General features: G+C 47.1%; 2 protein-coding genes across 6 annotated transcripts in view; one reads left to right on the forward strand and one right to left on the reverse strand.

Moving 5' to 3' along the window:
- The window catches only part of inaE (inactivation no afterpotential E), a 229,679-nt gene that overhangs the window by 67,310 nt on the left and 138,051 nt on the right, over window positions 1–24,318 (forward strand). The window lies entirely within an intron of this gene.
- Window positions 11,085–17,267, reverse strand: LOC146173160 (uncharacterized). Its single transcript, XM_084584133.1, has 5 exons — window positions 16,827–17,267; window positions 15,399–15,553; window positions 14,634–14,716; window positions 13,041–13,130; window positions 11,085–11,803 (listed from the first exon to the last, which is right to left on the reverse strand). Exons 1-5 carry the CDS (start codon window positions 17,088–17,090, stop codon window positions 11,646–11,648), a joined length of 750 nt encoding a protein of 249 aa, XP_084440259.1. The 5' UTR covers window positions 17,091–17,267; the 3' UTR covers window positions 11,085–11,645.

The raw sequence follows: 24,318 nt of genomic DNA on the forward strand, positions 1-24,318 counted from the left end.
GGCGTCAAAGAACAGCTTTTTTCCGGCCTCGTGCGGAACCCGCCCACCACCGTCGCGGCGTTTCTGGCTGAAGCTGTGACCATGGAGAAACTGTTACAGCAGCGATGCAGCCAGTACGGTCGGCCGCTGAATTCCATATCCACACTACCGCCGTCTGACCGAACCGACTACAATCCCGGGGCAGATATGAGCTCCCTTCGCGACCTCATTCGCACCGTGGTTCGCGAGGAGCTCCAGAAAGTTCATGGAGCTCCTGGCGCAGCTTCCCTGGCCAGCATCATCCGTGAAGAGGTCCAGAATGCACTCACGCCACCAACAAGTACAGTCGTTCCACCACCACCCCCGGGCCCCACCGAGCGGATGACTTATGCTGATGTCACACGCCGCCCAGCCCTGCTACCCACCCCTTCGCCTTACACGCAACCTCAGGTCGCTGTGCACGCTGCGGCACCGCTGCCCCTTTGGGAAGATCGGCGCCAGGCGCCCCGGAAAACTGATCTCTGGCGCGCTCCAGATAACCGCCCTCTCTGCTACCACTGTGGCGAGGCAGGTCACCTGTACCGGCAGTGCCCTTATCGTCAGATGGGCCTTAGGGGATTTTCCCCCGACAGCCCTCGTCCACGGCCTGGTCAGCGCCCTCAGGACATCGCCGAGTACGTAACCCGCCAGCGTACGTCACCCGCCAGTCTGCCACATTCTCCTCGTCGCGAGTCGCGCTCGCCTTCGCCTCGTCGCTCTTCACCCTCTGGGTCACGGTATACCGCTGGACGCCATGATTCCTCGAGTCCTCATCGGGAAAACTAGCTCCGGCGACCTTTGGGGGCGAGGCCGCCGCACACCGATTCGCCGTAAAGCTTCCACCGCCGCACCGCTCGATTCGCCCCGACGTTGAACGCCGAATTCCTGTCCAGTTTTCGCCGCACAGACCAGATCGCCCCGACGTCGTCCGCATCGCCGACCAGTTATCACCGCCGTGTCGCTTAAATTGCCCCGACGCAGACCACACAACTGCCGCCCAGCTTCCGTCGCCGCACCGCTTGCTTCACTCCGACCTGCCGTCGACATTGAATTGTCCCGACGCCGACCACCCAACCGCCGTCCAGCTTCCGCCACCACACCGCTCACTTCACTCCGAACCGTCGTCAACAGGCCCTGGTCTTGGCCGGGTCTCCCTGGACATCCCTATTATCGTCGACACGAAGGAGGTCAGCGCTTTAGTTGATACGGGAGCCGATTATTCTATCCTTAGCGGGCGGCTTACAAGGACACTGAAAAAGGTGATGACGCCATGGAACGGACCAGACATACGTATGGCAGGCGGACATGTGGTTGCACCACTGGGTATGTGTACAGCCCGGGTTACGGTGCGAGGCTGCACATTTGTTGCGACTTTTCTCATTCTACGCGAATGCTCTCGTGATGTTATTCTTGGCATCGACTTCCTTCGTGAGCACGGTGCCACTATAGATCTACCGAACCGCTTGGTGACGTTTTCCGCCAAACTGGTCACTGAAAAGCATGAGTACCGCGGGTCCCACTCCACGCTGCGAGTCGCCGATGATAGCCTCACAGTGCCACCACGCGCCAGCATCCTCGCCAGAGTTACTTGTGACGAGCCACATCGCGGCCTCCGGGTTGTTGAGCCTAATGTCTCCCTCTCACTCGCCTTGGGAGTTTCTGTGGCAAGAGGTCTTTGTTTCCTTCGTGGAAGAGAGACGGAGGTACTTGTCACCAACTTCTCCAATGAACATCGACATCTGTTCCGTGGCACTGTCATTGCTTACGTCGACCATCTGCACGAAGTCGCCGAATGTTTTGCTTCAGAGGAAGCTACGCCTAGCACTGAAACGGATGATGCCGTACACGCTGTCGACATCAATTCTAGCCTTTCCTCCGTTGAAAAGAGGCAACTTCAAGATCTATTGCTGGAGTTTCGTGTGCGCTTCACGTCTTCATCTAAGGTGCAGCAAACGTCGGTCATTAAACACCGGATTATCACGCATGAAGGCACTCGACCTATCCATCAGCAGCCCTATCGTGTGTCTCCTCGGGAGAGAGACGCTATCCAACAGCAAGTCAAGGAGATGCTCGCCGATGGCGTCATTCAACCTTCAAGCAGCCCATGGTCCTCGCCTGTAGTCCTCGTTAAAAAGAAAGACGGAACACTTCGTTTCTGCGTTGACTATCGGAAACTGAACAGTATGACAAAGAAGGACGTCTATCCGCTGCCACGGATTGATGACTCTCTCGACCGACTTCGCCGAGCCAAGTACTTCTCCTCCATTGACCTCAGGAGTGGTTATTGGCAAATTGAAGTTGATGAGAGGGACCGTGAAAAAACTGCCTTCGTAACACCAGATGGGCTCTATGAATTCCGCGTCCTCCCATTCGGGCTCTGCTGTGCTCCTGCCACCTTCCAGCGGATGATGGACACTGTGCTCACAGGTCTTAAGTGGCAGACATGCCTTGTTTATCTCGACGACGTAATAATTTTTTCACCGACGTTCACAGAACACCTACGCCGCCTGAGAACTGTTCTCGAAGCTGTCCGGTCTGCCAACCTTTCTCTCAAGCCTCAAAAATGCCACTTCGGGTTCACCGAATTGAAGTTTCTTGGGCACATCGTGAGTGCTGATGGCATCCGAGCTGACCCTGGGAAACTTGCTGCCGTTGCTGCCTTTCCCGTCCCCGCCCACAAAAAAGCAGTCCGACGGTTTTTGGGGCTGTGCTCCTATTATCGTCGCTTTATCAAAAACTTTGCACAGATGGCCAGCCCTCTGACTCTCCTGACTCGAGATGACGCATCATTTTCCTGGGGCGCCGAGCAGCAGATGGCTTTCGACGAGTTACGACGCCGGCTCCAGTCACCCCCGATCCTGGCACATTTCGACGATGATGCCGACACAGAATTACACACGGATGCGAGCAACGTCGGCCTTGGTGCCGTTCTAGTTCAGCACCAAGACGGGGTCGAGAAAGTAATTGCCTACGCCAGCCGTGCACTTTCCCGTGCTGAGTGTAACTATTCCACCACTGAAAAAGAATGTTTGGCGGTAGTATGGGCCGCTGCCAAGTTCCGCCCGTACCTTTATGGCCGACCGTTTCGCGTCATCACTGACCATCACTCGTTGTGTTGGCTGAAAAACTTAAAGGATCCTTGTGGCCGCTTAGCACGTTGGGCATTGCGCCCACAGGAGTTCGATTTCGATGTTATTTATAAGTCTGGCCGGAAGCACACCGATGCCGATAGCCTGTCCCGCGCGCCCGTCGGCCCTCCTTCGTCAGATGCCACCGACGACGATAGCTTCCTCGGAGCAGTCACTACGTCCGATCTCGCCTCCAAACAGCGTGCCGACGACGAGCTGAGACTGATTATTGACCATCTTGAAGGTGGGCATCCTACAATACCCCGGTACCTTGCTCGGGGGTTGTCGTCGTATTGCCTCCGCAATGGGGTGCTTTGTAAGAAGAATTCTACGTCGAGTGCGAAAACATACCTGCTAGTTATACCGGCTGATCTAAGGCACGAAATCCTCCTGGCGTGCCACGACGAACCAACTTCAGGGCATCTTGGCTTTACACGCACCCTAAACCGAGTCCGGCAGAACTACTACTGGCCACATCTTTCTCCGAGCGTTGGACGTTACGTACAGACTTGTCGACAATGCCAGCGGCGAAAAAAACCTACGCTCAAGCCATCCGGTATGTTACAATCTATTGAACCACCCCTCACACCCTTCGAGCAAGTGGGCATGGACCTTTTAGGCCCATTTCCTTTATCCTCGAACGGACACAAGTGGATCGTAGTCGCCACAGACTACTTAACACGCTATGCTGAAACGAAGGCCCTTGCCCGAGGTACTGCCGGCGAAGTTGCTCGATTCTTTATGAACGACATTGTGCTCAGACACGGTGCACCGTCTACCATCATTACTGACCGAGGAAAGGCGTTTACAGCTCGGCTACTGCGGGACACCTTAACTCTCAGCCATACCGAGCATCGCACAACAACAGCGTATCACCCTCAGACAAATGAATTAACGGAACAACTAAACAAAACTTTGGCCGACATGATCTCAATGTACATCGACGTTGAGCATAAAATGTGGGACGAGATCCTGCGGTATGTCACCTTCGCCTACAATACGGCGCCGCAGGAAACCACGAAGTTTACGCCGTTCCGTCTCGTATATGGCAGAGAGGCCCGCACGATGTTGGATGCGATGCTCCCGTGCGGGGAAGAAGCGGTCGAACCCGACGCCGCCCATTTCGCAGAACAGGCCGAGCAAGCCCGTCAGCTGGCCCGCTTGCACATCAAGGAGCAGCATGCCACCGACGCTCGACACTATAACCTTCGGCACAGGGAGGCCCACTACGAACCAGGGGACCAAGTGTGGGTGTGGACCCCCGTGCGTCACAAAGGCTTGAGCGAGAAACTACTCCACCGCTATTTCGGACCCTATAAAGTCCTACGCCGCTTAAACAACGTTAATTACGAAGTCATTCCAGATGGAACTGTGACCGTCAGTGTTCGACGCCAGCGGCCTGAAATTGTGCATGTGGTGCGCTTAAAGCCGTACTTTTCGCGTGACTGAGCGTTCCCTGCAAGTGAAACCTTGCGTCATTGTACAGTTCACCTCACGCCTAATTTTTTTTTCTTTCTTTTCTCCTCTCACCTTGTCATCGGGACGATGTTTTCTTTCACGGGGGGGGGGGGGGGGGATAATGCCACGTGCCTAGCGCCGCGCGACAGCCGTGTTTGGTGCCGACGACAACGAAGCGGTGGTTGGCACGGGCGGCGCGCTGGTGCTGGACGCTGTGACTCTGTGTTCGAAACGACAAGCCGACCTCATTCTCGGGTCCTTGGCTACGTGTACTTTCACGGCTCCCTCTGACTTCAGTCGTGACAATATATAATACTAAAGTGTGTTATGGACAGATTTCAGCTCTGCGTGACCGGAACGAATATTTTCACTTGTCGCATCAGTCCAACAGGATACAAAAAAACGGAGACTTTCGTCAGAGCTTTTGGTGACCTTTACAACCGCGCCGAAGACGGTGTTTACGCCTTCAAATGTCATGGATATAGCTTCATGCTCATTAAACGGAATGTTTAAACGAGGCAGGCTAGCGATTTGCATTTGATCATGTAGGCAAAAAGCGCTGCTCTCTTGGAAGCGCTTAATTATGGAGGCATTTGTAAAATAATTATTCGAAACTGCGCTACGGCTTTCAAGCACTCGCTTCCCTGTCTTATAGGTTATTGAAGTATTTTTCTTGGAACCGATGTTTTTAAGCCTCCTTAAGCTGGTTCGTTCGAACTGATTTCATCCACGAAACTCTCGTTCCTTAATGTTTTTGGAAGGAGAGCTAAATAAGAAATTCCTCCCAAATCTCGAGCTATCCTCCGTCGTGAATAATTGAGAGCAATAGTTATAAAGCGCACTCGATGAGTGGACTGATCATAAGTTTGTCACAATCAGTGCTCTTTGATTACGACATTTTGGAAACTCCGTTTCGAAACCTCCCTAATCCCTGTGGCGACTTCTTGAAGGTTAACTACCGCGGCGCCGCCTTTGAGCTTATGCAGTTACCAACTGCCGGTGTAGTTTCGAAACTTTTATACCTGCACTGTTTCATGCTTTGAGCAGCGCGAAGCAGTCATTCTGAGCTCTGCGCGGAATTATCGCCGCCTTCTGACTCTATTAGGAGGTTTGATTGTGATAAATGGGTGCAATATGGGTTTTTGCCCTGTTGCATTGCAATCGGGTTTCTTTCCCACCCCCTCTCATACTATCTGGACCTGGGTGGGCTGGCTTGGTGCTGAGGGTGAAGAAGAACAGCGCCTGAGCAGGCCATCAATCTATTAAGTTCCTATGTTTTGACCCTCAATAAAGTTTTCTACTACTACTTAACTGGTATGTAGCTATAAAGGTCAATGACTTAATGCAAGCCTAAAATCATTGGCAGTTTTGAGCCCTCGCCCCCATAGTCTCAACGATTCACGCCCACCTGCATAACATTGTTACACAGCGGAATGTTAACCCCACTTGTGTTTACGGCTCTAGCAGTGCAGTGAATTTCCGGATAAAAAATTGTCTGTAGTTCATAGGCTTTAACGTCCCAAAGTTACTCTATGAGGGCGCGTGTTTCTGTCTTTTATGTGCGTTTGTATGAAGCATCCGTACTAGCCAGCTAGCGTCAGGGTTGGAAGGGTGGCTTTTCCTGGCCCTACGGTGTTGGGACGGTAGGTCAACGCCGCTTGCGGCGGGGGCTAGCCAACCATCGAGTTTTTATCTGTTATAAGCCGTCATTGCACCTGCCACGGCTTTGGTGGTGGACGACGGCTGTTGCGGCGCGTGTCTTTTTCTCCATCTTCTTTTTCTTCCCTTTCTACTTTCTTCTGTCTGCCCCGCCGGGGCGGTGCAGTGGTAAGACGCCCGACTACTGTTCCGGAGTACGCGGGTTCGAACCCGACCTCGGCGGCTGCGTTTCGATGGAGGCGAAACGAAGAGGCGTCCGTGTGCTGTGCGATGTCAGCGCACGTTAAAGACCCACAGGTGGTCGAAATTACTCCGTAGCCCTCCACTACGGCTCCTCTTTCTCTCTTTCCACTTTCACTCCCACCTTCCTCCCTTCCCTTACTGCGCGGTTGCTGTGTCCACAGAAAACAAGTGAGACAGTTACCGCTCCTTTCCCTCCATATAAATAAATCTCTCTTCTGTCTGCACGAGGCAGCGGAAGTGGCTCAGCTACAGAGCCAGTAGCAGGCCCGTGCATTTTCTTGTCCTTCTTCCTACAGCCACAACAACAACGACGTCAGGGTTGATTCCAGGCACTCCTCAGACCACGAAGGTAGCTTTTTTTGGCACCCTTCGTTAGAAACGCATTTCCACACAACTCACTGTACAGAAGCGTCCACTTTTCAGAAGTCGCGCAGCATATTAAAAAGAAAAGAAATCGAATTAAAGCAAGGCTGAAATCTAAGTCGAAGCTCCAGTCAGAAGCCTATTAACGTAAAATCGTACCGTAGAAGCAAAAATGACGCAGCTTGGTCGGATCACATCGTATTTTTTATATAAGGTCAGCGCCGTTTTTAAAATAGAATAACAACTCTTGTTGAGGTTAACAATAATTGGTTTACAGGAAATTAAAGACGCATGTATCTGCCACATTTTTTCGCGCACACCCGAACCGAGCCGTGAGGGAAGGGAGGAAGATGGAAGTTAAAGCGGAAAGGTGGAAAGAGGGGCTGTTGTGGAGGGCTGCGGAGAAATTTCGACCACCCGGTGATCTTCAACGTGCGCTGACATCGGACAGCACACGGACACATTGAAACACTGCCACTGGCGGTTGCGTTTGAACCCGGGTAGTCCGGTACAGTATTCGGGCATCTTAAGCACTGCGCCTTCGCGGTGGGGCAATTTTGCATATTAGAAGGCGCTTGGTTGCGGAGCTGATGGCGCAATAAAAAAAATTGAAACTAAACATTACCTGTTACTTTTATTTGTATTTAAATAAGAAAAAAAAGCTTTTTTTGCACGTCATGCGACATATGTTTGACTATTAATATACCATGAAGCCATGAAGACTACTGACATGATGTAACTTAAGCAGGGTAATTGCCTATTTTTTTTTCTTGGCCATCTGCATAATGAGGCCTTGAGTCGCTGTCGGTTCAACATTGCTTTGTAGTCTCGTCATTGAAGACTTTATGTCTAAAAAAATCCCAACAACTGGTTGACGTTCACTTCAACTGGTGGAGTGAAATCAACGAGTATCTGGATCCTATTATTCTTGTTGAAGCACTTAACTTGGCTTTCAGCCTTCGTTATCACAAGATCATCTAGTTTGTTCCTTGATGTGTTCTTTCCCTGCGCATGCGCACATCTGGTGGCGGACGTCCACATCAGCTAACTTCTTTGAATATTTAGGTTGGTTGTAACTTGGTTCGTGCTTCTTTGAAGACCCACCGACATGTGGCCAACGAACACGAACCTCTACAGTCATTCTTCGAAGGAGAGAGAGAAACACTGCATTTTAAAACGCAGGGTTTGCTTTTAAAAATTTTAGGGGGCACTTTGGATCAGTAAACTGCGATGAGGTGAGAGCCTCTATCGCGTGGGGGTCCAAAGCCCTCCACTACGACATCTCTTTCTCTGTTTTCACTCCCACTTTCTTCCTTTTGCTTACGGCACGGTTAAGGTGTCCGCGAAGAATTGCCCCGCCGGGGTGGTGCAGTGGTAAGACGCCCGACTACTGTGCCGGAGCACCCGGGTTCGAACCCGACCTCGGCGGCTGCGTTTCGATGGAGGCGAAACGAAGAGGCGTCCATGTGCTGTGCGATGTCAGCGCACGTTAAGGATTCCCAGGTGGTAGAAATTACTCCGTATCCCTCCACTACGACTCCTCTTTCTCTCTTTCCACCTTCACTCCCACCTTCCTACTTTCAGCGCGGTTGAGGTGTCCACAGAATACAAGTGAGACAGTTACCGCGCCTTTCCCTTCCTATAAATCAATCAATCAGTCCGCGTATAATTGTGAGAAATACTGCGCTTTTAATTTACTCTAAACCAATTTTATTAAACGTCACCGATACCTGCTGTACTGCGTCTGCTTCTGTATGCTGTGTGATGCGGCGTTCGAGGACGCGCCAAGTGAAAGGCGCCATGCGGACGCCTTGGTCGGTATGACGCGATGGCGTAAGCTACCAGCCAACATATAAAGCCCCGCTTTAACCGAGTCGTATGAACGTGCCTGCGTGGCCTAGGGATAACGTGAATGCAAGGGTCGTCGTAGGCTGATTTTGATATCACCCTCCTATATGAAAATATGAAAGGAGAGGCCCGAGTTGGCAGCTCCTGCCAAACCTAATGTCAGGAAGGATCCAGTTAATGCATGGCCATGTCAGCTGCCAGCTGGCACCTCCCACGTAACGAAAGCGTTCCGGACGGACGGACATGATCCGCGAGCATGAGCCATTAAAGGTTATTTATTGCCTTAATACATCCTCCGTCTGATTGACCAAGACACGCTCTTCCTGCAGTTATGCCGAAGCAGCCAGGCTCTTCAGTAGGAGGTCTTCAAAAGAACACCGCCAGCAAACGAGCTATCTTCCTTTAAAAAGTAACACAGTCTTCCTCACTTCTGGCAGGCCACTTCTGTGAAGTTTTGACAAGATACTACCAGCAGATACGAAGTTAAGTTCAAACAGCGAGAAGTGTATGGCAAAGAAGGAAGATGATAAAAGGGTAATAGGATGCAGGGAAAATACTCGCTTTCTTCGCTCAAGTATTTTGCGGTTTATTGCGTACACTTCGTTTATCTCTTCAGCATATTCTCTGTAGTTTTATGCTGCCCACAACTTGAAGGGCCCCGACGCTCGACACGAGTGTTTCTCGGCTCGAGCGGTTGGCGTGGCTGACTGTAAACAGCGAGCGACCTGCAGCTTTTCTAGTCACGACGGCCTTATTTCGCCGGGACATACGTGTGCTGCGTAAAGAAAACCGCACCTGGCTCAAACGAAGGCACTTGCGACTTCGCTTGCTGCGCACCGCTCCTTTTATTTAACTTTGTTTCCCGTATACTTCTGCTGCAGCCCGGGGAAGAAAGAGTATAGATGTGGCTGGGAGCCGAATATTCTTGCCTTCGGGTGATTCGTACTAGCTGCAGTATTTTTCTTTCCTCTTTTCTTTTTATTGCGTAGTCCTGGAGTCGCATCTTTAGTCTTACCGAAATGAGGTATGCCATCAATGTCAAGCAAGACGTGTTTTTGCCAGCAGATGATGCATCATCTCGTCTGTCATGCGGAGGACGTTGCTCTTACGTGTCCGCGGGGCAGTCATCTCATCTCTCTCATTTTTCGGCCACCTCCTTAACTGTCACGCTATGCAGCGTGGCAGGAGGAGGTTGTTAGCGTCATATATACATGAAACACAAGAGGACGTGCTCACTGCATGCATGAAGTACACCATATACTTCACATAAACGATACACGATCCTGTCAAGCAGCAGTAGAAGCATTCGGGGGAGAAAGCATGCGAGTGCCTTGAAGAACAAAGTGTTTCTTGTGTTTTTTTTTCGGCGGGAAGTCCAGAGGTATCCAAAAAAGTGGTTTGCTGGCGGCGATAGCAGGATGCGTACACTTGGTGGATGCCAGAATTAAAAAGACTACCGCTTTCAACCGCACCCTGGTTAAAGACTACTAAGTGCTTTGAAGGTAATGCTCCTAAACCACCACCAAGGGTCTCGGTTGTAGTAGAAGTTCTCCCGCATGATCGCAGTTGCTTCACATGGTAGGGGACTCATCTCATTTGGCAAACAAAAATGTCGGACGACTGCAGGGCCAGCACTGGAGAAATGCGAAAGCCTGAGGGTTGTTGGTACTGTTGTTGCAGCACTACACACGTAATTTTTCAATGTTTTTCTATCCTCAATTGTATTGTTTTTATTCTGTGAATTATTACTTTGGTTATTTTAAATTTCAATCCGTTTTTAATATTCCTAAATGTTTAATTAACACACTCCAGCCTACGTTACGCTAGACAAGGACAGTTAAGGACACGTTCAAAGGGGTCGACGTAGTAGTAGTTGGGGCTGTCGGCCGGGACACGAAAGTACGGCGGTTTGTTTCCAGTCGTGTCAGTCCAGCGGCTTTACGCTATACATGCATGGAGAATTATGGACACTTTCACAGGAGGTTGGCGTTGAGTAGTGCTTAGCGCGCTCGGTTAGAACATAGAAGGATGGTGGATGCGACTTTTTCCTTAAATTGTCATTTCAAGAGGACACGCCGTGGTGGCACGCCTGCGAATGTTGTTTTTCAGCCTATGTCTTGTAGTTATTGGTGCTCTCGGCAGGAAGACGCGTCACAGGTTTCAACATTTTATCGTGAACATTTTCCTCGAAGCGCATTGCTTTTAACTGTGTAACAGCAGTGTCTCTTTGTGAAAAATAAGGGTTATGTATATATGTGCTAACTACACTTTTTAGGCAGTTCTTCACATTGCTTGTCTCTATGCTGTTATTAACGATGGAGTTCAACCTTATTTCTAGGCTACATATGTGAAAAATGCACACGTTGGTACGCCATTTGAACCAACCGTTTAATATTAATTCAATTCAGTAACCCGCATGCTTACTTTGAAAACAACAGTCGTTGCTGGCACCTTCAATAACAAGTCAAGGTCTATTTTTAAAATCCTATAGTAATGATAACGACAATGACATTTATTAATGATGGTTTCAGCACACTTACAAATACATTTCTTTTCAATGGGCATATTTTTTATGCACCGCACACAGTAATGAAGGCGTGTGGCGGGGCAGTGCACGTACAGTGCCCGCCAAATGCACTTAGTCTGCAGTGTGAGTCAGTGCCGTTAACTCTTCAGTTATTCAAATGTGAGATGGAAACTAAAAAAAAGAAAAGTAGGAGACAGAAAGTGACGCAGCGCCTTCATTGATGCAGCCTTTCTCACTACGTACAGTTCAGATACGCACGATGGAATCCTCTGTGATGGCATCGACCTCTTTTGAGGTTACCCCGATGATACGTATCACTGAGACTGCACTCGAAAGCACACGTCATGCGGGTGTTGCGTGGTGCCTTTTGGCATAGGACGGTCTCTTCGTCACCAACAAGCTCAAAGTTCCCTGTGGCGTGGGCTGGCGTCTGGAAGACTTCTGCAGGCATGCTCGTACACCTGGACGCTCGTTTTTTCGCAGCTGGCTTTGTAGATCTTGTCGCACTCTTCGGGTATCCCGTCGTCGATGGCTGACTCTGGCTGGACGAGTTGGCAACCTGTCGTGGTTAGAGAAAGTACGTGCAAAACAATTCAGCCTCCGGATGCTGCAGCAGGGACCTGCAGGACAAACTGAAGCTGTCTGTGTAAATATAGGTCACCGTTTTGTAATAACCAGGCGGCTTTCACTTAAAAGATTTTTTACAGGCTAAAGTAGCCTAAACATGGAAGTATCAGTTCCTCCCCCCTCTCCCTTCTCCGCCAATTGAAGTTTTATTTTTATTGCGATGGCAATACTTCGACATGTTTCTGCCCGTCGCGTAGTCCCGGGAAGGCCCACGTTTGATATTGAACAGCTGCGAAGAAGACGAAGATGAAGGAGAAGACGAACAAGAAGACGAAGAAAGGGAAAGGCGAAGAAGAAGACGAAGAATGCTCGGTCACCCGCAGCTAATGCTTTCGCTCCACATTTGGTTCAGCAGCATTGAACCCTTCTCATTTATATGTGGGCTGGCAGCTTACGCTCTGGTGTCATACTCTTAAAGGACGAGTTTAAGTGTCCCCAATAATGTAGCACCATACACTGATAGGGCGTGGTAGGGGAATAATGTAGCAGGCAAAAGAAGCTTCCTCCGTTGCTATCGCAATTCAACTAGGGTTAACCAGAGTTAAACCACAACTAATTTTTCGTCTTCGTTTGTCTTGAAGATTGTTTGCTTTTTAAACAAGTTTTTCAGTAATAGATATGCGTCTTGCTACCGAAGTAAAATCACCATAGCTAAAAAGAGCCACACAGTTCATTTTTACTGAGAGAGAAAATTCGGTAGAGCTCTCCTCAGGGTATCTTTAAAATTGAAGTGCTCTATGGTAGCCGCGTATGCGTCGCAGCGAAGGTATATTATTGTCGTTTGTGCTTACCTGAGGAGGCATCGTGACCACAAGACACACGCAGACTGAAGTTAGTTCATGTATTTGTCTTCTTTTTTTTTCGTTCCCTATTTTTAGAGTGCTGTTCTGTACCACCATCTAAGTAGTGTTAATTAAAGCAACATTTGTCGCGTTTTATGTACCTTCCTGTTTTGCCCCATGATTTTCGCCGGCACACTTTTCGTACATCTCCCACTGGACCCTGCCGCACGCACACACACATAAACACACACGCACACGCGCGCGCGCACATTAACGCTTTATTAGGTACCTCGAGGTCAGCGCGACGCGGCGGGCAGGCCTCGAGGCACGCATGAACGCTATCTCTTGCTCATTTAAGTAAATGGACGGGTGGTGATGGTGACTTACCCTTGCGACCTTTTCCCAGTTCCTCAACGAGGATGGCACATGTCTTCTCGGGGCTGATGTACATTAGTTTGCGCTCTCTCCAAGGCTGGTCTGCAAAATAAATTCGGCCCATATTTTTTTTTCGCATGCGCTTCTATATCCCAAACGTATTTTGTTCGAGAGATGCTTTTTAAGGCTTGCAATCAAGTATCTGACTCACTTTTTCGCTCGCACTTCGTACTAGCAAGTCTGCATTCGCTTTCCGTAGCTTTTCTGGGTAAGAGTCAACATCACCATCGACATCTTTGACAGCTTAATCTTGCCTGCTGCCCGTTGTATGCATATCACTTGTTAATTCTTGAAAAAAGCAAGTTGCAGCTCACTGATTTCCACATTACCAAACCCTTGGATGTTGATAAGATGTTGCTTTTTACATGCCGCATTTCTAATGTCGGGATATGTCACAACTACGTCTGAAGCTGTCCTAATGGCTTATGCTAGATGGCTAGTACGTAGCTCGCTCAAAGGCGATTCGGTGGCATGGTTGTTCGCAGTGATCTTTTAAGGCCGTGCTTTCGGTCTTTAGCTTTCTGGGAGCATTTTTATAAGATATATACACTTCACAAAACTTGTTACGTGTACTTCATAAACATTGTCTCCGCTTTCAGGAGCTTTTGAGCGGAACAGAGTGTTATGTGTCGAATGTAAGCCGCCTGTACTCGACGCATGTTCAACATGCAGAAGGCGATATAAACAAGCGCCCTGAGTTACTGCCTCCAGTAGGTGTTAATAACACGTACCACGTGGGCATGAGAAAGTGGCAATAAGTGGCAATAAGTGGCAATGCTAAAATAAAGTCTACTCTCTGCTGGGTAGGCAGGCACCGCGCGGGTTCCGTAATATTGGGAGTTCCTAGAACTCCTCACTGCTTTTCCTCCTAGTTGACACACGAAAACTGGCGTCCCTAATATTCAGTGTGTTGCCTCAGAACTTTAAACCTCACTATATAACTTTCTTTTTTTTTTTTTTTTTTTTGCAAACCTGGCCCTAACTATTGATGTAGGGACGGAGACCAAGCTGTTGTCATTGGCAGATGTGTCTGTCTCATGCGGTTCATGGTTGTCGTTATTGTTCCTGTGTCCGGCAGTGATTGCAACAATTACTGATGTCATTAAAAAAACCATTGCGTGAGTTTTCGCTTCCAACTTTTCTTTCCCTAGTTAAAGACATCCGACCGCATTCCTGTAATGGTGAACATCCCCGCTTTTCCTATTCTCCCTGTCTGTCGTGCAGCTGCGTCACAGCGCAAATTAAAGCGCCACAGAGCACGTTAAAGAAACCCAGGTGGTCGAAATTTCCGGATTCCTCCACTACGGCGTCTCTCATAGCCTAAGTCGCTTTGGAACGTTAAACCCCACAAACCAAACCAAACCAAACAGCGCAAATGGTTGTGAGCACTGCGTTAACTATTGCAGTAGGAGGGAAGATTGTGTTGCTGGAAGAGATTTGGCCTGGTATGCAACAAGTTCCTTCAGTCCCGCAACCTGTGTAAGTCGTTATATGCATGGGGCAAGTTATCATTTCTGAAACATTGATTGATTGAGAGCTCTGTACCTAGGCCGTGCTGGTACCGGACAGCGTTGTAATCCTTATGAACCCCAGTCTTGCTGACCTTGAAGATAACCTTCATGGATATCCTGCACAAGAAAAAGGAAATAAAACTGCGTGAGTACACACATAGGGATTAGGTTTCCCTCGCTCTAGAGTGATGATAATCCTTCATGCTCCCTTTGATCCCCGACACTTTGAGAAGCATACGGGGCGACTTTTCTTCATGCTACGTACAATTTTTTACTTGTATTTTTCACTAGTGACAGGTTTAATCGACTTGCATGAAATCCGCCTAATAGGTAAAGTAAACCAATCTCGAACTGCCACAAACCTGGCCACTGCGAGCTTCAAGGGGAATATGAACCAGGCTCCAGATCTTTGCGTCTACTTCAAATACTTTATATCCAGCTTGTGACACCCTCCAGATAAAGCCGTTTTTCTGTCCTAAAATTTGGCTGTATTCAGAGTAAGTGTATTCAAACCTCAATGCATTGCTGGACTCTAGAATGTTTTCCAAAGAATCCCGCTTTATCCTTGTTGTTGTTAACCTATTACAGAAAACTTGCTTGTCACTAATGCCATCGAATGTTTTCTCTTTGTCCTGTAATCTAGCATTTTACTCTAAGGTGGTTTCATTAAGTAAGAATACTGAACATCGGCTGGAAGTCGTGAGAAAAATGTCACCTGGTAGTGGCCGAGCAAAGTTCTTCCCTGCCATCTAGCGGCGTAGGGGTGAAAAATCAAGAGGAATTGAAATGCACCACTTACAAGTCATTGACGATCTTGTACTGACGGGCACGTAGAGTGTACACGTAGTCTTTTTCAGTGATCTTTCGCTCTCTTTGCGCAGACTCACACGTTACGCCTCGTCCTAGTTGGAAGTCACGCTTAATCACATATATTCTTTCTTCGATGTTCAAGAACTGCATTGAAAGAGAAATTAGGCATTGTTTGTTGCACAGCATTGTATTAGGGAAAGCAGTGTCTGGCTTAGAATTCAAGGAGTACGTCTGAGTGAATTAGATTGCGTTTTTATTCAAAGCAGGCGAGACCGCTGTTAAGGGCGGAATAAACGCCTGCAATCCGCTTATCTTTCGTTTTAACGCCACGTACGCAGTTAAGGCAAAATAGAAAAACAGGAAGAAGAAAGAAAGGAAGGAAAGACAGGAAGGAAGCCGGGAGGAAGCAAGAAAGTGACAAAATGACTCAAGGAAGAAATTAAGGGAAAACAGGAGAGGAAGAAAAGGCAATTTTGGCAGGAATGATTTGAAAGAAAGAGATATTAAGAAAACTGGTTGAGAAAAAGAGGTGAGGAAGAGAAAGAAATGAATGAGAAGAGTTTTGGAATCATGGGTAGACAGAATGCGGGGAGCACGCAAAGAATAAAGAGTTGGGCCAGGAAGAAAAGTAAACGTAGAAGGGAAACCGGAAGGAAGTAGTAATTAGGAAGTACGGAGGAGTATGGAACAGCAGAAGGCAGCAAAGAAAGGGGAAGGAAATAAGAAGGAATATAGGAGTAAATATACGAAGGAAGGTAACAATCACTTAAAGGGAATGAGGGAAGCAAGGATAAGAAACAGGACGAATGCAGAACATTGTTCAGGTAAAGGTGTTGGTGCTTGAACGCGTGCCTGATATTAAGAACAACAGTTTAGTGTATACGCTTGCAGAGAGAACATAGCGTGCCTTGAAATTCTAATCCACGTACTCTTATTTTAGTAGCGCTATAGACAGCCACATCAACCTTGTTTCGTATTTATGGCTCAAAAGGAAGCAGTGTTGAAGACTTGTCGAGGGACGCACTAATGACAAGAAAAAAAGCTTTGCAACAGGCTAGCAAACATGCCCGAGACCTTCTTCTCATCTTCTAAAGGGCGAGCAGTGGGGCCGTCACGAGAAAGGTCGCAGAGGGCTGCCACGGGGTCAGATATGTGACTTGTGCAGGCAAGATATTTTTGCCGCCTTAGATTAAAAGGCATTCGCTTCTCGCGGTGCAGCATAGCGCGTTAATGACGTAGAAAAACAAGCTTTCTTGGGTGGGAGTGTCAGTGAACAGGTAGAATGAGAATCTCTGGGTAATAGGAAATGGCCTGAAAGAAGTTTGGAGAAGAGTTAACAGGAAATTTACTGATGCTTATGTATCAGGCCATGAAACCGGAAAGTTTCTATCATAATGCTATTTAAGACAAGACTCACGTCTTCCATGTGCTGCCGCTCCCGATGTTGGGGGTCATCTTCGTAAGGAGTCAATTCCTGGCTGCCTTCCGCAGTGTTTGTTTTAGAAGATGTCGTTACGCTCTCCTGTGCCTTTGAATGGGCTTCTTGTGACGAGCTAACAGTGCTTTTAACAGAATCGCCAGGCGCGTTAGATTTCGACGGCGCTTTCGCATCGGCGGCGGTGGACTCTGTCCATGTCGCGGAGAACAACAAGCAAACGGTGATAAAAGCGCCTTTGGACATCCCTGTTCGCTTTGTTTCGAGGCTTGCGTTTGGTTTGCAGCCCCGATGAGCTACTTGCGCGCTCCTCTTTTTCCGGTTAATAAACTTTCCGCAGACAGCTGTCGTGTCCTCACTTCCACTAAGTGCTTTCCACGTCAACACTCGTTTCACAAAGAGACGTGGCCCTTGGAAGAAGTGGGTTTGTCATGCTTTCCAAAACCAGGAACAGCAGTGCGCATAATTTTGCATAACGCATGGGCATTACCATTTAACTGTAACGTTTCGATGATGTATGGAAAGGAGGACAAATTATTATTCATTCTTCTGCAAATGTGTGCTTTATATTGTAGTCAGGCATTCATTTTCGCGATCAGCGTAACTTGTTGCCTTAGTGGCACTAAAAAGAAGCACTAAAAAGAAAACCTTGACATGTGATGACTGGTCGGAAAACGTCAGATATGACTGGATGATGTACGCAACCTCACAGCAGAAGTGAAGACAGTCATCCAGATACTGATATATCGGTGCATCATAGCGATGAATGCGTTGCCTTCTTCCATTCAAATGGACCTCTCGTAGTGTCTTATTGGAGAGATGGAGATGCAATTTGGGAGTAAATACCGAAGAAATATGGGATTTTGAAACTATTGAGAAAGTTGAAGGAAAAAACTGTATTTGATGACGTCAGTGAAAGTACTCCTATTTTATGCTTGGTACAACTCAGACATAACTCAAATAAATAAGTAAATAAAATAAATAAATAACTGAAATAAATTTGTACAAAGTGAAAAATACATTTTTTTTTTGGCTGCAATCTTTATCATTACAGGTCGTTTTTATTGTATAGTAAATAGGCGTTTCCGTGTTCTCCACTCTTTTCGTAAGTGGCTCTTGGAACGGTTCTCGAGACTGATATCAGAGCACATAAGGCCCTCTTTAAACACTGCAAGTGAGGAAATGCGATAACATGGCGCTCAATCTTAATGCGCTGATACTTATCAAAATAATTGCTCCCTTATCTCAACCCCGAGCCCTTTTAGCGCTGCTAGGAACTTCGGTATGACATTTGACGGGCTCAAAGCAGAATCCAAACGGCACGTGTCACGGCCTAATCTATTACCGCGAGGAAAGTACTGCGTCATCGCCAATTAGCGGGGAAATACGGTAGCGGCAACTTGAATTTTGATCGCTCTCTCTCTCTCTCTCTCTCTCTCTCTCTCGCTTTTTTGCCAGGTTGACATGCGCAGAATTAAGTGCGCTGAGCTACGATCGAAAGATTGCCAGCTGGATCAAGGTAACGCCGAACTTTCAAATTTGATGCAGAGATGAATTAATTATGCATAACCTTTATTCAGTGAAGTTTTCTTTCGTGCGCGAACGTTGCCTCTGTACGTGTTGCGATATTTCAATTATGTTCATTAGTGCCGTCGCTGGAAGAGACTATTAGGAAAGAGCAGGAGCAGAAACACACGTGTACTAAAGCCGTGGCGGCGGAGAGTCTCCCAAGCTGCAATTATAAACGCCACAAAAAGAAAGAGAAAAAAAAATGGCGACTGCGTTCATATTTGGGTAATGCGATTTTCGGCGACAGTTCGGCTGGCGCGAAATGCTGAGGCTAGCCGGAGTGCCTAATGCTCCGGGCAGGGACGTGGATGAGTGCTGAGATCTTGCCGCTACACAGGTTGTAGACCGCGCCCGCAAGCTCCCGAGAATTACAGTGTTGAAGTAGCCGTGTGCAGTAACCAAATGGAGCAAGGGAGCCGTGAAGATGGCTGAGAAAGAGGAGGTTAGGAGAGCGGGAGAAGCAAGTTCGCAGACCCCGATTTCGATGGCCACGATGTCGTGTTTGCGCCTCGCCCCGTCATGTTCCTAAAAAGTGACATAAATGTGAACAAAATCGTGCGGTGTGTTTCAAGGCACTCGGTCTCGGAAATTGCGCACAGGAATATTGCTAGCCTGAAGAATTCTCGGTGACGGCGTTGCTAAGTACAGGTTTCTGCGAAACATTTTATTTTTGAGGAAACTGGCATATCGTAAGATTTTGGTTATGCGGTTTAGAATGGTGCAGGTAGCTAAAACTAGCGTAAAAACAAAATAGCCCGCGATTATGAAAATAATTCGTGTAGGCAGCTGCGGATATTGCGACGCACTTTTAAGAATATATTGGTAGATGTCATCGAAGCCTGCAATGTGTAGAAAAGTTTTCCTTCTCCCCAGCACTCAACGGGTAATTCAAACCTTCATAGAAATTCACTGTGGGGCTTTTTTGAAAATAAATAGCCAAAACTACAAAGCTGCCGATAGAGAATCTGCGAATACATTGATTGGTAATGTGCACTTATACAATGTGTGAACACAAATTATGTTCACAAACCATTTTCCAGAATTTGTGCAAAAATTCTTGGTACGCATATTTTCTGGTGTTGGGGTGTAACAAGGCACAAAAGTACAATACAGCTGAAGGTGATATTTGAGGCTTTGTTTAAGGCGTTTGGTGCGGAAAATACATGGGTATATATATTCGGATGCAGCATTTTTCAGGGCAAGGTCATGCAAACAGCGAGAAAAGTTTATTAAAATGTTGTATCCATAGATTTCTAGAGCGTGCGGTCTTCTCCTCGCACTCCAACAGCCAAGGTCATTCACCTGCATGTTTGACCTTGAGCCGAGAGACGCCGTAGTGGAATGCTCCGCAAATTTTGACCAACTGCGGTTCAGTAACTTGTATACTGACCTCGTTTCTAGGCGAGGGGGTTAACAAATGCTTCTCCGGACCTTGGTGCTTGCTCGTCCTCACCATGGATGAGGTGCTTGCCGGTCAGACTGATGTGTAGCCATGCTTGAAGGACCTCAAGCTCAGATAACTAGGTTTAACCGAAATAAATATCTGCAATTTTTATGTTACCTTTTGAGCGTACTTTTTCGGAGAGGAAATGGACAATAAATGCCTTGCGTTTCGTTAGAGTACCAAAATGCGCTTTTAGGAGCGGTGTGAAAAGAGCAGTCAAGAATGCAAAAGAGAAAGAGGTATTGTAGTTTATTGCTCTAGATTAATTTGCACTTTGTGGTGTTCTTTAAATTGCCTGGACATCGCCGCATCTACAACGATTTGCCACAACTGTTTTAGCACACGTCCAACCAGAAGAGCTTGCTCGGTTGGCCTTATGTTAGACAGCGTGTCGTATCGGTCCTTTGTGCCTGTGAGCTGTTTTAGTGTTCACTCTACTACAGTCTCATTGATCAGCGAATCAAACGAGGTGTAATGGCTCCGAAACAAAAAGCCAGTATTCCAAAGTATCATGTGCATGCTGTTGATTTAAAGTGCGCTGAGCAGCAAGCACCCCTTTCTAGCACGCTTTTAGGGAACCCTACCTGCTTATCAACATGCAACGTGATGCGTTTTATTGGCTAAATTGCTTGATGGCTAACCGAAGGTCGCGAGATCGATCGGAAATAAAAGATTCGAGGACACTTTCCCGACTAATGTGATGAAAGGCGAACGCCTTAGTGCGACATTCTGCTACGCGACTCTTGCGCATGTAGCGATGAATGCTGCTACGAGTAAAGCGAGCGACTACTCTCATATCCCGCAAGTGTATTTATGCAGTGAATTCTGCTTGGCAGCGACGAGATCGCGCTCCTTGCATCTTCTCAGTTCTACGTTTACTGTTGAGTGGTTGATTTTACTGTATGCGCGTCATTAAATGATGAATAAGTGATTAATCAGGCAACGGTTACTAATCAGTAATTCTAAATTAACTAGGCATTAATCAGTAATGGATAAATAATTAGACATTTTCTTTTATAGTTTGTGATTAATAATTAACTTGTAATTGATCATTGATTGGCATATGACCATATAAGGCACGCATTCACGCATACTGTGGTGGTGCTCTGTGATTCGTCGAGACCTCCATGACGTCATCCCGTCTCAACTAATCAGAGCCGCCGCAAAAGTGTGACACTTTTGCTGACGACAACGATGAGGCAATAAAGGCTTTCACCTTAATATATAAGACAACTTCAGTGATGAATGAGAATCGAGAAATCGTCACTAAATTGACAATTCCTGCTCTGGGAATGAACTAAACCGGGTTGGTTCGCAGCGGTGGGACGGAACTCATGTCGTAGGACGGAAGCTGAAGAAGATTCCTCTTTGTGCGGACCCGGCCAACTGATAGCGCAGAGAGACTTGGCTTCATGTGTGCTTTGGCCTGATTCTGTGGCTTTGCGATCGCTAAGGCTGTTGTCAAGTTTCTGTGTTCAACTTTTGCAGGCTCCGCCCGATGACCGCGTGTTAGGAAGTGCAAAATAATCGTGTGTAGTGCGGAGCAGATGTCTACGCTCGGCGCATCGTGTTTCCAGGTGTGCGGATCGCCAAGAATAACGTCGATGTTAAAGAAACGAAAAATAATTACACCCCCGAAAATTTCTCCCCATGAAATAGAAAAGACAACCTTATAGTTGTTATAACATCCCCAGCGTTTTTCTTTCGGCATTGATGGCGCGGCTTTCACATCTCCGCCTTTTCTGTGTATTCATGTTTAGCAGCGACATCATCATATGTTAAGTAGGTTTTGGCTATGCAGGTATGAAGAACAGCAGGAGGATGCCACTCAGAACTTATAATGCATTGATAAATATCGTGCGATTATTCGTTTTTACTGCTCCTTATATGCATTTGGCATGTTAGCGGGTTATCCAGATGTATTGCTATAGAACGACGTATTCATGGCTACCCATTCATGTGACATTTAAAGGCTTCTGAGAGTATGCCGTCATCAGTTCTCATTTCTAAACGTTAAAATGACAGGTCTGTGGGCTTCACAGGTTGTCCCGATGAGACGTCAGAACATGCGCTTTCTGCAGCCTATATACATTTTGTTTCGAGACAGCTGTTTTGCTGTGCTCTCGATCGACTGTTTGATGCTCACTCGATGGTTGAGACGATAGTTTTCAGGTGGCGGCAATGCGAACGTTAGTCCTTAGGGCTTTCTCAGTACTCTTCTGCTTACAGATGGCGCTACTTGGTTTGGTCTGGTAAAAATTTATTTCCCACAGTAGGTGTCCTGAGGGTGCTACTTGCGATGTAGGGTATAAGAGTTTGGGGCGCGCATATATTCAGTTCAGGCTGTGTTTCTGTTCAGGTCGCTCCCTTCGTCTTTCTATTTGATATCCGCTGTTAACCCGACTTAACCTATTAATGAAAAACAGAATTGCGCAAAAAGATTGGCACATGGGAAGAACACAGGGCGAGCGCAGTCCCATGTCATGTCCTATCGCATGTTTATGCGCAGCTCTGTTTATCAATAATGCCGTGCCAACTTAATGTTGAGAATCTTGCTTGAATGTTGAGTTTATCATGCAAAAAATTAACGCCTTCATTTACCTTAGCTGTTCAATTTTGCCCTTTCTTTTTCAAAGCTTTTGAGTTCTTTCCGTCCAGGTACTCATCATCGTTATTACTACCTTTCATTTTTTTCTTCTTTCTTTTTTTTTTCTTTGCTTCGGAGTAATGAACAAAACCTGCGTTCAGAAAAGCCTCATTTCACGCACAAAAATATAGAGAGAACCAACCGCTCGCTTCAGAAAAGAGAGCAATCTTTCTCCTTCAAAAACAGGACGTTGTTGCAAACCTTTTACGTGACACGCTTTTCTGATTTGGAAGAAGATTTTAACTTTTCCTAACTGCGAACGAAGAATGGCGTCTTAGACCTAAAGGAAATTCGAAAGCGTGCAAGACAATATATTTTGTTCTTTGTGCTCTTTCTCCTCGCCTTTGTATTCTTTTCTGCGGTGCAGTATGCTCGTCCCCCTTGTGTAACATTACCGTCGTGTTATTCCTTGACCTAAGAGGTCCATTAGTCGGTAAGAGTGTGCTGCGGGTGACCCATCTCTCGTGAGTCACGGCGCTCTTTTCTCGCCCTATGGGAGTGCCTTATGAATAGAACGGCACCTGGCTTTAACGAAGACGTGTTCTTTTTCGCTATTGTAGTCACGACACCTTCTTCCCTGTTCACGTGCGCGCACGCAGCCTCCAAGAAAGCAAGGAATGCAGGAAAAGTGTGTCTAAATGCGGCTCGCATTTTGTGAGCTGCACAACGCAGAATGCAACGATTCTCTACGTGTGATTCCACGTGAGCGTGCTCTGAATGCATATTTTTTTTTTCTACGCGGTATTTAAATACGGGGCGACAGCTAAAAGAAAACCGTCTAGAACATTTCTTGTCATTAACACATGCTTTCACTCAAGGAGAAGGGAGCCACACTTGGCTAAACGCAGAGCAGGTGTTTTTTTTTGTTTTCTCTTATTAATTTGTGCGCATCCTTAGGCGCCTCCCACAGCAAATCCGTCTGTCCATAACGCAGTGTGAAATACAATCCTATGATGCACACGAGTGCCACAATATGTATTTAAGACACAATAATAATACAATAAAGAGTAATTAGTACTTTAAGCTCCTAGAACGTAGCACTACATTCTGAGTTAATTGTTTAATACTGATTCTGTTAGCAGCCACTTAGTTATACTTCATTATATTGGATATCATTTGTTAAGTTTTAGTTGATACTTACCTACTTGTGTAATTAGAGTTGATACATTAATTTTGTACTGAAAATTAGAAAAAGATAACCCATGGCAAGAATTATTGTGAATACATTGACACTTAATTCGCTACAAATTTCTGCGCATTTCTTTTATGAAACAAAGTTCAACATTTCAACACGAGGAGGTTAGCACTAGCGTTGAAGCATGGCACACGATCATATTCGATCCGCTGCTGTGACGATTGTTGCGGCGAGGGTGTTATTGGGTACATGATTTTACCCTTTATGAAGGATCGCTTCATAAGGAAGGTACAGTCTCTGTCAAAAGTGTAGAGGCCAGGGGGTCTGCTTCTGATCCACTTCGTGCAGTTTGTAATGCATTTCCAGTGGCTCCGAATTTCTTGATGTCGAGATTTTTTGGCCTACCCTCTCGTATGGGAGGGACCTCCACTAATGCTAAATCAGCGCCACTACACGGCTCATAAGCAAACCTCCTGGGCTCTGCACTTTTGACAAAGGCTGTACTTCATATAAGTTGATGGTTTCGTTAGGTTTTGGTCAAGCACAAATACGGAAATATGCAACTTGTTTCGTTAGCTTAGGGGGGGGGGGGGGGGGTTACAAGAAACCAGTGCTGCTATCAAGATGCGTGCCTACAATTTCCCTGTTAGCGGTGTGTCCTATGGGCTCAAAGATCTAC

This window comes from Amblyomma maculatum, chromosome 11 (genome assembly GCF_055883805.1).
Source record: "Amblyomma maculatum isolate TAMU_Amacu chromosome 11, ASM5588380v1, whole genome shotgun sequence".
NCBI lineage: Eukaryota > Metazoa > Arthropoda > Arachnida > Ixodida > Ixodidae > Amblyomma > Amblyomma maculatum.